This window comes from Melospiza georgiana, chromosome 2 (assembly GCF_028018845.1).
Source record: "Melospiza georgiana isolate bMelGeo1 chromosome 2, bMelGeo1.pri, whole genome shotgun sequence".
Classification (NCBI taxonomy): domain Eukaryota; kingdom Metazoa; phylum Chordata; class Aves; order Passeriformes; family Passerellidae; genus Melospiza; species Melospiza georgiana.
Genome location: NC_080431.1, coordinates 22,929,765 through 22,942,366, shown reverse-complemented (window position 1 = coordinate 22,942,366; position 12,602 = coordinate 22,929,765). Strand labels below are relative to the sequence as shown.

The window sequence follows — 12,602 nt, the reverse complement described above, 5'->3', positions numbered from 1 at the left end:
CATACTAATACCTCTCTGTCCTGACTTCTCTCTCCTTCAGTCAGAACTCCTGCGGTACATAAAGCCCATTAATGGACTGGATGCATTTGGTTGAAATCTGATGCACGCAGTGAAAGGTTAATGGACCTTATTCTTTTCCAAGGGATAAAGATTTTAAATAGTAACTTTGGAATGGCACACTAGCTTCAACCTATTTTAGGTTCTTATATGACTCCCACTGCGATCATACCAGAGAACTTCACAAACTTTTTATTATATTTCTCCCCCTGATGCTCCGGTGCGGGTGGAAGTGCTATTATCCCAATTTCACAGATGGGGGACTGAGGAGCAGAGAGACTTAGAGTAATTTTCAAGCTGCTCACTGTGAGTGCCTGTGTCAGGTATGCAGTGCCAAAGTAGGAGGTGTCGAGCCCAGCAAGGTGATTCAAAGTGCCTGGAGGCACTTTGGCAATATGGCATTTTCCCCAGGATGCCTGCACAGCCAGGGAGGGAGAGGAAGCACGTGCAAAGGGCTGTTTAAAGTTGTAAGTAAGGTGCTGGTCCACTGTGTAGGGAAGCTGAACGTGGAGGATATTTCAACCACCTGATACTGACAGAAAGCTATTCAAATCGTGCCTAGGTGACTTTCATGCAGCAAACTTGTGGCACAGCAGAGAATAATGCTGGCAACTCCACTTTCTGGGAGTCTACCATAAAAACATTTCTCTCCAGGCTAATAATTTCCTTTGCATATTAAGTGATCCTTTCCATTCTGTTTAAAGCAACACACTAAAATGCACCATTTGTACTTCTCCACAATATTTTCTGATTTTAAGACTCACTTTAGGGTAATATGGAACTGAATAAACCACAAAAATTTGTGCTAATAAACTCAGGTAGAGTGTAAAACTCGGTGTTAGTGTTCTAAATTAAGGACCTGCCTCTGCTTCCTTGGCTTTTCTACATTCTGCACAGCTGAGAAAAACCTTTCGTCTTTCCTGATGGTATGAGAGCAAAGGGTCTGTCTGACAGAGCAAGACAGGAAAGCAGTTACCCCCACCTGCAACGCAGCCACCCTAATGCAGGGTCCCACCCCATATACTGCCATCCCAAAGACCTCATGTTGTGCTGGCTCATCTGTGGCACTGGACAAACACAGCCTTGGAGAGAACTGAGGGACAGCTAAGCAGAGCTCTGCTGCAGCATTGCATATTTTGTTGCGCCCATTTGTTTGGAAAGACAAGCATCTCTTTAGTGCTCTGTATAACCTCAGATTCCCCTTTTTCTTTCTGGCTACATTTTTAGACAGGTCAAAGCCAGGGTGAAGAATCTATTTGTTGCAACAGTACTTTGTGTGCTAGGTGTTCCTCTAGGGTTACAAAAATTCTTTGTGTGATTATGTTGGGAAACATCTGCCATGAAACCAGGATTCTTTTGGCACTGAAAAGCCAAAGCTCTTTAAAAAAAAGTGCAAATACCTCAGCTACCAGACCAAATTTGGAGTGAGATGCAATTATAGGACCTAGCCAGCTAGTTAAACTGAGATGATAGGTATGTGGATCCTTTATGCAGCCTCCATTACTATAGTTACTAATTAAAGCAAAGGGATAAATGGAAAGTTTTATTTATCCAGGCCTTTATCTCAGTAAGTCATTATTTGTTAAGTCATAGTTTATTGGTCTATGAACATTTGATTATATAAACATTTCTTAATTTAACAAGCCTAGCCATCCTTATAATAGATTTTATAATTACCCCAGGAATACTGCACTGATGAAGAAACTGCATTACAAAAATTATTTGGAGCAATGTAACTGGAAAGAAAATGTTCTCACCATTGCATCTGCTTTATGCTTCTTCCGTTTAGCTTCCTGCATAAAGTAATCTGCATTGCGTGGTCTACCAGGGGAAAATAAGAAGACATTTTATTATTTTCTGAAGTGCAGAATATTTTAAGGTTGTTTTTCCCTTATTTGAAACCTGATTTGCAAACATTTTTTATGAAGAAAATACACTCATCGTGTAACCATGCATCTTCTATTTTCAAATTGCTGCCTGTGGAGACAATAGCATTTATGGCTGTTCTCATTCTTTAGAAGTCAGTGATTCAAGTAAAGAAAGGCTAATAAAATGCATTTTTATGGATTATATAAACTGCTTCCCAAATTAGTGCAGTTCTGATCTGCAAAATGGATACAGGCGTTAAGCAGAACAAGACATTCTGTCTTCTCCTCTCCCTGGTGCTTGCTTGCCTCTTTTTCTAGTCCTCTATGTACATTGTTATTTGCCTTGGCTTCTCCCTCCTCTCAAAACAAGTGTGTGTTTAATCTCTCCACTCTGAAAACACACACTGAACCTGCTTGCCTCCACAGCTACATCTCACTCTTGTCCCTCTTATCTGTAAGCATGCTGAGTACTGTTTACTTTTGCTTCCTGGAGTTCATCTCTGACACAGTGCTGAGCCACCTGCTGCAATTCCACTGGCATTCCTCATGCCAATTTCTCCACTGATTTCTCCTCAAACACACCTGGGAGATTCCATCCCTTCCTTAACCTATCTGACCCACTGACTGCAAGGCACAAATTCAGCTTCTGTTTCTGTCCTCAAATTCACAAGTGCATTTGTAACCAGATTTATCCACTGTCATTCAAAATGGAAACAAACTGATGTCTCTGTGTCGCCCCGTCAGTGAGCTCCTCATGGCTGAAGCTAATTTCTTCATCTCCTCCCACAAGTTCTCCCTATGGCACCTTTATAAGTCACTGTGGAGAGCAGCCACAGTGCTGTTTGCTGTGTCATTTCAGACCATAGCCTTGCATCTTCAGTCATTGCCTCTCATAAAAGTCTTCACATTTCCTGACCCTGCAGATTCTTCCTGTCTCATGTACATGGGAGCTGACCTTCTTTCTCTACTAAGCTAAAATATGCCCTGGTTCTTCTCAGCTTATATTGTGGTTACTACATCCTTGTCTCTCTCAGGGAGGAAAGTTTTGACTTGCAAAATAGTTTTCTTAATATTGACTAGAGTATCATTCCTTTGTCCTCATCTCAACAAAATGAGATTTTCCCAAGTATTTGGAGTTTGAATTCTGATGTTTTTACTGCTCATGCTTTTAAGAGCTTGGTGTTGTAAACAATATGTTATTATTGCCACTCAGCAATCTGTTGTATGTTAACTCCAATAGGCAGCTCAGCTCCACTCACTCACTCACTCACTCACTCACTCACTCACTCACTCACTCACTCACTCACTCACTCACTCACTTCTGCGGGATGGGGGAGAGAATCAGGAGAGTAAAAGCATGCAAGAGTAAAGTAAGAAATCTTGCACATATAGATAAAGACAGACTAACAGATAAAGCAAAGGAGAACAAGGAAATCATCTTCTTCCCAAGGGCAGGCAGGTGTTTAGCCACTGCATGGAAAGAAGGGTTTCAATGTGATAAACAGTAACTTGGGCAGATAAATGCCACCATTCCAAATATTCACCCCTTCTTTTTCTTCTCTCAGCTTTATATGCCAAGCATGACACCATGGTGTGGTCAGCAGGGGTCAGCTGTCCCAGCTGTGTCCCCTCCCAACTCCTTGTGCAACCCCAACTTCCCTCTTGGAGGTGAGGGGTGAGAGGCAGAAATGGCCTTGAGACTATCCCAGCCCAAAAAATTCATATTCCTAAATTTTTTCCCTTGAAATTGGGATTTCTGAGCACATGTATTCAACAAAATGTTTTGTGTAAGTCAGAGAAGATGCAGATCTAAAAAGTGAAGTGGGATGGATGAGTAAAACATTTGTGCTCATAGCAGTAAAAACATGCTCAGATCCATAACTGAGGTAAGTGGGAGCATGAGGAACCTCTTGACAGAAGAGGGGAGCTGTATAACCTCCTCAAGAACATAAGGCTATTTGAACAGTAGATTTACTCAGTCTGTTTCCTTCTATTTATGTGCACATGGTTTTAAGGACATTTTATTGCATCAGAGGAAGTTACTCAACCTTATTTTGAAGAGAAGAAACGCTAAATATAACTAGATAGAAATGAAATTCAAAGTCTGGCTAATTTAGAATGATTTCTGTCCTAAAAACCTTGTAGATATGAAAAGCAGTTCCTTTGTTCCAACTTTCTGTTAAATACTATTCTCTGCAGAGTGAAATTTCACCCCAGCTTACTCTACCAGCTAGGTCAGAAAGGGGACTAGACAGGTTTGTGTCCTAGTATCTCATAATCTACTGCCAATGCAAATACTATGCCCCAGAAGACATTCTTAATAAGAAGAACCATCTGAAACTGGTCTTGGTCTATTATAAAATATTACACATTGAAACAGTCTTAGCTTGATGCAGAAAAATAGCTATGCTTTCAGAAACACTGAAAGAATTCTTAAAAAAATGTTAAGTTCTGTCTCTCTTTGTCTTGTGCAATGACCTAGGGAAGGTGGTTTACTATGAAGAGCAAAAAGCAAAGCCAAGTAGAACAAATCAACAAACCAAGTCTCATCTCTCTGAAATGATGAAAGTGATGAACTTTTATATGAGCCTGTCAAACTCAGGCCATTGAAATACATCCTCTCAAATATTCCCTCCTGTTTGTCACCCAGCACTACATGCCTAATTTTCTCGTCTGAAACATGGTAAGAGGCTGTAAAAACAAAGTGAGATAACACAATGTAATTATGGTCGACTTATTTATACGTTAATTGTAAAATGGCTTTCAACTTGCAGCAGGATTTATTCTCCTGAGTTATGATTAGCAATGAAGGTATTATTAGCAGGAGATCCTGAACCAAGGAGACTTGCATTGAGGGCCCTGCTATGGGATGGTTAAGCATAACACAGAAACTGAAATCATTGGTTTGTACCAAGCTACTTGCAAAATCTAATATAAAAAAAGAAGCTATTAAAATGCCATTTTAAAGCAAAGCATAAATATATTCTCCATGTGAACATTTAGGTATTTCCATAGGAAAAATATAAGATTGATTTAAAAATCAGGACATGCCTAGCAGAAATTAAGATGCATTGGGAAAAAATGGATAGGGTATAATTTTTATTAGCTTCCTAAACAGAACTTGTTCAGTATTGTTAATAAACATGCCAAGTCAAATTCTGATATCTTTATGCCACCTATGAAATACTATTCTTCAATTTATTGCTCCATGTTAATGACCTTTCTACGCAGATAACTGATGTGCATGTTAGGTGCAAATGGGAAGCTGAAATGTCCAATAGATTCAATGTATGTTTTTGTTTCATTTTAGTAACAAAAAGGAGTGCTTAATTTAATTATTTACTGGTTTTTTTTTTTTATGAGAGTTAAAGGGGTTTCAAGTTCAGTTTTGTTTAGCTTCTCACTGCTCATGAACATAATCTGTCTTTTTACATTCAGGATGCTAGTTTAAATTATTATGTCATGAAGTAAAAAAAAAGAAAAACACTCTCTTTTATGGGCTCCTTGAAGATAAGAGGCAGCCCGAGCTCATGGACATATGCAGACACATGAGAAAATTGATGCACAAATTAATTATTCTGGATTGCTCTTTTGCATACTGCATATTTTTTATCTATGAAAGTTGTTAGCCATATTCTGATTTTAAAGATTCTGAAGTTATAGTGACCAAGAACCCATGCCTGCTACAAACATGAAGGTCCCTGCAAATCTCCTCTGCAGCTTGACCTATTTAGTTATGTTGGTGATAATCTCAGACTGGAGATTTTAGAGGTAATCTCACTGGATGCTAATTTCAGATACTATATGTTATTGATGAGAGGCATCTTGAGGAAAAGTAAGTGTGTTTTCCCACTGATGAGATTCAGAAAGATCTGTGGCTAAAACCTTTTTTAGGTCTTTGGTCTCAACTTTGCAATCCCCCTGCAGATCACAGCCTTGCTATAGCCGGAGAAATGAGAGAACAGAAAAAAATTTCAACCCACGTGCAGACCGCATCCTTGCCACAGCCAGAGAACCAAGAGAATAAAAAAAAATTCTGGTACCAGGCTACTGGTAGAACTGGAGTGCCTGTGAGTAGCAGAAGCAGCACTGGAGACTCTATGTTTACTGGTCATGAATGTAAACTGAAGTTGCAAGGGAACTTATTCAGTGACTTCTGGTTTTCAGACAATTGGGTCACATTCTCCTCTTTAGTTACAACTATATGAATCTATTGGCATCAGCACTTTCACTCCAGATTTACAAACAGAATTCAGACCTCTCGTTAAAAAAAAATTAAAAAGAAGTCTGACTTCAAATTAACAGGTAGAAACAAATGTTTTATCTCTATTAAACTGCACAAGAAAGTCTTTCGTTTGTGAATATCTGATTGTTGGTACTTTTAGAAATATAGTCCTCTTCAACAAAGCCAAAAAGGAGTTCTAATACACTGCTGTAATGCATCTCATATATCTCTCTGAATGGCAAGAGAAAGAGCGTAGAGCATTAGAGCCAGCTAAGTCAGGCTGCTGGTGAATTCTCCCTGGGATCAAGTGTCATTATGTGAAACTGGCTGCTCTCGAGGAGAATTTACCCTACTCTGTTGATTGGGGAAAGCAATCAAGTACCGCTGGAACGATTTCAACGCATTCTCAGTCAACACTAGGCAGTCACCTAGGCACTGCAACAGAATCCAGCCTTTTACAGAACAACCCCCCCACGGCTAGATCTGATAGTACAAACAAGGCCAGGCTTCCTTTTCAGCAGTGGCATTCAAACCATTTATGACTTTGACAAGGGCAGCCTCAGTAGCATGGCTGTGGCTGAATCCAGGATGAAATTTATCAAACAATCCACTACTGTCCAGTACTTCTCTCACTCGCCTTGGCACCGCTTTCCCTGGGAGCTTGTTGAAAACCAGCAGGAAGGGCAGCGTATCCATTGCTTGTTATGTTGCGCGGGATCCCAGCGTGAGGTGAGATGGCTGCAGGCATTGGAATTACTCCTCTGCCAGAAGCAGCCTTTCAGAATTTCCAGTCTGTTGAGCTCCTAAGAGTGGTGTCACCACTACCCAGGTGAATGCCTGTCTGTGTATGTTTCTCTCATCCTATTTAGCTCTGTGCCATTACAGTGCATCTCTGCCACCTTTGTCTTCTGTTGCCTCCTCTGAATTTAATTTACTCCAGTTTAGTGGATAATTGCAAAAGTGTAAACTCATGCAATAAAAAAATGGGAAGAGAATCAAACAAAGTGAATCAATAAAAGCCTTACTTTGTATAGTAATTTATCAGCATCCTCTGCAAAATCTCATTGGAAGTCAGGAGAGCCACTGGTATTTACAGAGCATGGTGTAGCTTAGACTCCAATATACAATTTTAATTATACTGCATTCAAAACCACATTTTTCATCTAATTTTTATATTTTATATGAACTAAATACTAAACTATAGCATTTTCTGCTTCATTTACATAATCTACCACTTGTACATTATTTCTTACTGTTGTATGGTGCTTTATGAGGATACATTAAAAAAACCTAATAAAAGTTCAATTAAACATCATAAATGCAGCCAAGTGCATATTTTAATACCCTTCAGAGATAATACTGCTGAAGTGTTGTAAAAAAAACAAGCTAGTGCTTCCTCAGTGTACAACAATTGCATATAGTGAAAGCAGCTTAAATCATCATTCTAAATATAGGAGCAGTTTCACAACTTTAGTAATCTAAACCCTAAAAAATGAATGTGTTGGAAAGGAGTAGAGCAGCAAAATGAGCAACTTTAAAATATGATCAGAGCTAGGGGCAAATCAGAAGAAATTAGCTAGCCAGAGTGAACTCACGAGCAGTTTTGAAGCTGTGCCAGTATGCCCTGAACTTTCTGTCTAGGAGAAGAAGAAAATCCTTTAAGAGCAGGAAAACCACATAACATGAAAGGCAGGTGTACACAGCCTATTTGCTGTTGTAACAGGATGTGTCAGGAGCTTGTTTGACATGCTGGGTCATAAATAAGGGTGTTCATCTTTGGGTGAATGACAAAGCTCAGCAGGTGCTACTATACAAAATAGTGCCCTCCCCTGATGGATCATAGCCTCCTGCCCATTCTACCACTTGAAATAAATGCTGTTTTATGGGATGTGGCACTGCTGTGTCTGAGGCATGGCACACATAGTGGCACATAGGCTGAGGGAGAGCCCACGGCACTGCCAAATTGGGCACCCAGCTCTATGGAAGTCTCATGGTCATTCTGGCAGACCCAGCAAGCCTGGAAGTTCAGCAGAGGAGCATGCAAGTGGAGAGGGCCAGGAGATAAATCTTGAGCCATTTAAATATAGTACTGTAGGCATTTCAGAAAGATAGGAACAAAGGATCTGATTGGAGTTGGTCCAAAATGTGAGAAAAATTTACCCAATCACACAACTACACAACTACTATCTTGTTGGGTTTAGTATAACAAGGTCAATAGCTTAGATAAGATGAATAGATGAATAGTACAGATACCTAGAGAGGGAGTTACTGTTGCAAAAAATAGCAGGCAAAATTAAAGCCTGGCATCTAATGGAAATAAAATGCAGAAGGATAAAAGTGAGTGGGGACTCCTATTTTGGCAAAAATGCAAAATCCCCCTGACTAACTATGTCAGTGTAGCGAAATACAGGAGAACATGAGAAAGAGTCAAAATCTACTACAAATTCCTGTGCGTGACCCAGATTCATGACTTAAAGATTTCCATGTGAAATCAATATCTAGACTGAAACACACAAGGGCAAAGTGTACAAGTGAACAGAGAGGAATGAAACAAATATTCACAATAGGGACTTGAATAAACTTTCCTGTTTTAAAAGTAGAGGTAGAAAACACTGTTTGCTTGCAGATAAACTACAATTTTGTCTCTTTCCGTGTATGTTAAATAGATGTTCTGGTTGAAGCTAATTGCAGTTGGAGTGAAGGCCTTTATGATCAGTCCTACAGAGACAGGGCAGTACCACAGCAGTCCAGATCTATTTTGTTTTAAAATGCCACACCTTGAATTCACAAGAAGCATCTGTAAAGCAAAGGCAGAAAGACATTTCTGGGAGAGGGTCCACCTGATGTTTCCAGCTCTGATGAGGGAGAAGACAAGGTGTGGGTGAAACTGTTGTGTGAGAGTACATGTGAAGCCTGAGTCACTGAATGGGGTGTCTACACTGAAAGAAGCAGGTGATCCTGGAACAAAGACCCCATCCAAGGATCCTGTCCTGTGTAGCCTGTCTGAGACACTTCAGTACTCACGGGATTTGAAAGAAATCATAACCAGACACTAAAGACCAGGAAGACATCTGATAAGGATTTTGGGGATTGATGTTCCTCATGTGTGTTAAATTATCACAGCCCCTCTTCTTGTTGCTGGTTCTCAAAATGAACAGGGTATTCTCAGGGTAAAAATCAGTTTGAATGGTTTACCTGTGATTCTCTAAAGAGATTATGATTATTGCCAGTGTAGTTTGTCATCACTGAAAGATGAAAATATCCTTTATATGTTGAAGGAATGATCAGGAGAGCTCTAATACATCCTTGAGGAATCACAGCCTTTGCACCCTAGGGCAATTTCAGTCTAAAAGGGAAACTTCTGGGTAACTATATTGTTAAAAATGGACTCGAAGCCCATTCTTCAAATGTATGTAGTTATTTTCCACTGCCACAAGGACAGCAAAGCTGTCTTGGGAATTAAACCTCAGACAGAGGCATTAGACTACCTTTTCCACATCCCATCCATGAATCCTGGAATTGAGCATGATGAAAACCCACACCATTCTGTGATCCAGCACAAGCAGACAAACCCCCAGTTACACTGCAAAGGACTTGTAGATATTAGTAGAGAAACAAAACCTAAGGAAAACAAGCTCTGACAAGAACCAGAGATGTGGTAGAACAGCAAAACAATGGGAAGTTAGATGAGACTTCCTCATATTCAGTGAGACTTTGACTACACAAAGAGCTGCAGGGTTTGGACTGTCTTCGTTATGCACTGCAGACATCTGCTTATGGCTCACCATGCAGAGGTGAGGAAAGACTGGGAGAGACCAGTGGAAGAGACTGTTCTCTTCCATCTGTGAAACTCAGTTCTGCTTCTGGAACCTGGAGGAGTGTTTGCTGAGCCTGATTAGAAGACCCTTACCTTGCTTACTGTTACGATTTACAGTGGACTGAATTTATTTTCTAGTCAATCTGTAGAGTTCGAAAAAGCTACATTAAAATTAATTGATACAAACAAATTCTCTTTCATAAGTAGCAAAATATTCAGAGACTATTTCAGACTCGAGTCTGTCAAAAGAACCATTCATTCCTTGGCTCTGCCTGTGCAAGTGAAATAAGGAGGGCAAGGATATCAGCTTTATCATTTGATCATCCATGCTGTGTAATTGCTAATATTCTCCCTGGCATAGTTTTGAGCTCAGACAATGCCTGGGCACAGCTTGGGGACAGCATGGGCTAGGGACTGTTCTCAGGAGACAGTGAATGTGGTTTGTTTTGGGGAGTGAAGACAGTTTAATCATATGAACATCAGCCTGCTGAAGCACTTGCCTACAGGAGCAGAGGAGGGACATGTATGCCGCTAAGTTCAACAGAGGTCCACAGCTCTGGCTTTCATTTGATGATAGGGACTAAAAATTCTATACCCTGAAAATCTCTGGCTAGAGCTGATGAAGCATCAGTTTCCTACCAAAACAAGCCCTCATAAAGTGTCCCTTTAAAGGTGACCTGTGGTCTTGCAGAGAGCAGGCAGCTAAATTAGCTAATCATGGGAGGCAGTGTCTGGCATGTCTAATGTTATTTTCTCATTGTCAGCACACATGTGAGAAATTCAGTGCCATGAGTAAGAAGGGAAGAAGAGGAAGACTGGGAGGGTCAGACCAAGTCTTGAAATCCCCTAAAGCCAAGAAACTCAGAGCAGTCCACAGTAGGCATATGAATTTGTGAGGAACGTAGTGTCATAGGTGCTGGTCTGACTAGTTATTTTCTAGATTGCTGATGAGAAGAAAGAGGAGCCACTCTTTATTCCTGAACTGTGCTCCTCAGGATGTGTTCAACACTACAAAAGTATCTCTAAATACTTCAGGAATCCTTAAGGCATTTTGAACAATTCAAGTAAGATCACTTCCAGATGTATGAGTCACAACCTAAGAGCTCTTTCTTTCCACTTTAAGGACGAATAACAAGGAAGAGAAGACTGAAAATGAGACACTTGGAGTTCAAGTCAAAACAAAGAGATGTGCCAGGGAGTTATTTTCATAAGCTCTATATGTAACACCTTTACAGGTGAATATTTTCTGGGTATGTGGTTTACTGTTTGGCAAATAAACACGAGAATTCTATCTCACTACAGAGTATGTCCCTTGGACAATGTATAGCTGATGGGTGTCTGTAGCACCTAAACCCATAGAGGTGGAAGAGACATTCAACAAAATATGAACTTATAAAAAATGCTGTATAAGATGTATTACCTTGATCCTATAAGGCAAGAAAAGAAGAAAAATAAATGTAAGTGAAGAAAAAGAACACTCCAAGTTTGAAATTATAACTCAAAATTCAAGTAAAAAAATAATCTCAAGGAGCATGTTCTGATTTAGTTATAAGGAAAGATGGGAAGCTGGGTACACTCTGCTATTTCTTTATGTACCACATAAGCAGTATTTTGAGGGTGCCCTTGGGCACCCACAGGATGTCTATGCCTAGCACTTCAAGGACAACAGACTTTGTTCCTAAATGCAGTTATTGGGAATTCTGTTATTCAGTGAAATCACAGAAGGACTCAATATGCCTTGAAGCATTATTATGTAGCCTTGAAAATGTTCTCTTCATGGAGTCAGAAGTCACCAAAAATCCAGGAAATCTTACTAAAAATTACTACTGGATACGGCATTGATGTCATTGACACGTGGCATGCTGGGTACCTCTAAGTATATTCAGATTCACCAGCAAACTATGGCAAACCAGGGGAAGGAGACTTTTGCCTGTCTTTTGAAGACTGTTAGCTATATTTACTGTTATACTGCAGTGTATGTGTATACAGCACTCTGCCAAGCAAGATATACTTTTTACTGACCTACTTGTGCTCCAATTTATTGCTAGTGACAGCTGTTGTCAATGATCTGGAGAAAATAAATTGAGAATACAGTAAAGAGACACTGACTGGTCAAAAAAATTAGTTGTTGTTTTAAATCAAATACAAGGGATTTAGTCTCTTTAAAACTTTAGAGTCTGATTAAAATTAAGACCTTAAAGCCATGGCTGGATTACAGTAATTCAGAACTTCATGGATTATGAGATGAAATACTTCATAGGCATCATTTAGGACAAATGCTGCCATTAGGATTACTACATAATTTAGACCTACTGTATTGCATTCCTTCAAATCCTCTGGTGTGGTGATATACACATTTGAAAGGCGCTGGCTGCCATATTTAATTTGATCCTTCTAACATGTGAGTCAAATTTGTTGACATTTAACATTTGCAGCCAGTCTAATCTGCTACATTTCAGTGACTCCCCTGCACAGGAATTTCAGAAAGAAGATCCAGTGTAGCTGGTATTTTGGTGGTGTATCCCAGCTACAAGTTGTGGATGACAGCTGTAGTACTTGACAAGCTCCCTCCTCTAGCTAGCACAACTGGCATTTAACTGTTTCTGGCTTTTAAGGCCAAATTAGGACATATTTG

At 39.9% G+C, this 12,602-nt stretch overlaps 1 protein-coding gene across 1 annotated transcript in view; it reads right to left on the bottom strand.

Annotated features, from left to right (window-relative positions):
- The window catches only part of AFF3 (ALF transcription elongation factor 3), a 316,925-nt gene that overhangs the window by 14,724 nt on the left and 289,599 nt on the right, over nucleotides 1–12,602 (bottom strand). The window contains exon 15 of the mRNA XM_058019201.1: nucleotides 1,815–1,878. Within this exon, the coding sequence (XP_057875184.1) occupies nucleotides 1,815–1,878 (64 nt within the window). The remainder of the gene's footprint in view (nucleotides 1–1,814; nucleotides 1,879–12,602) is intronic.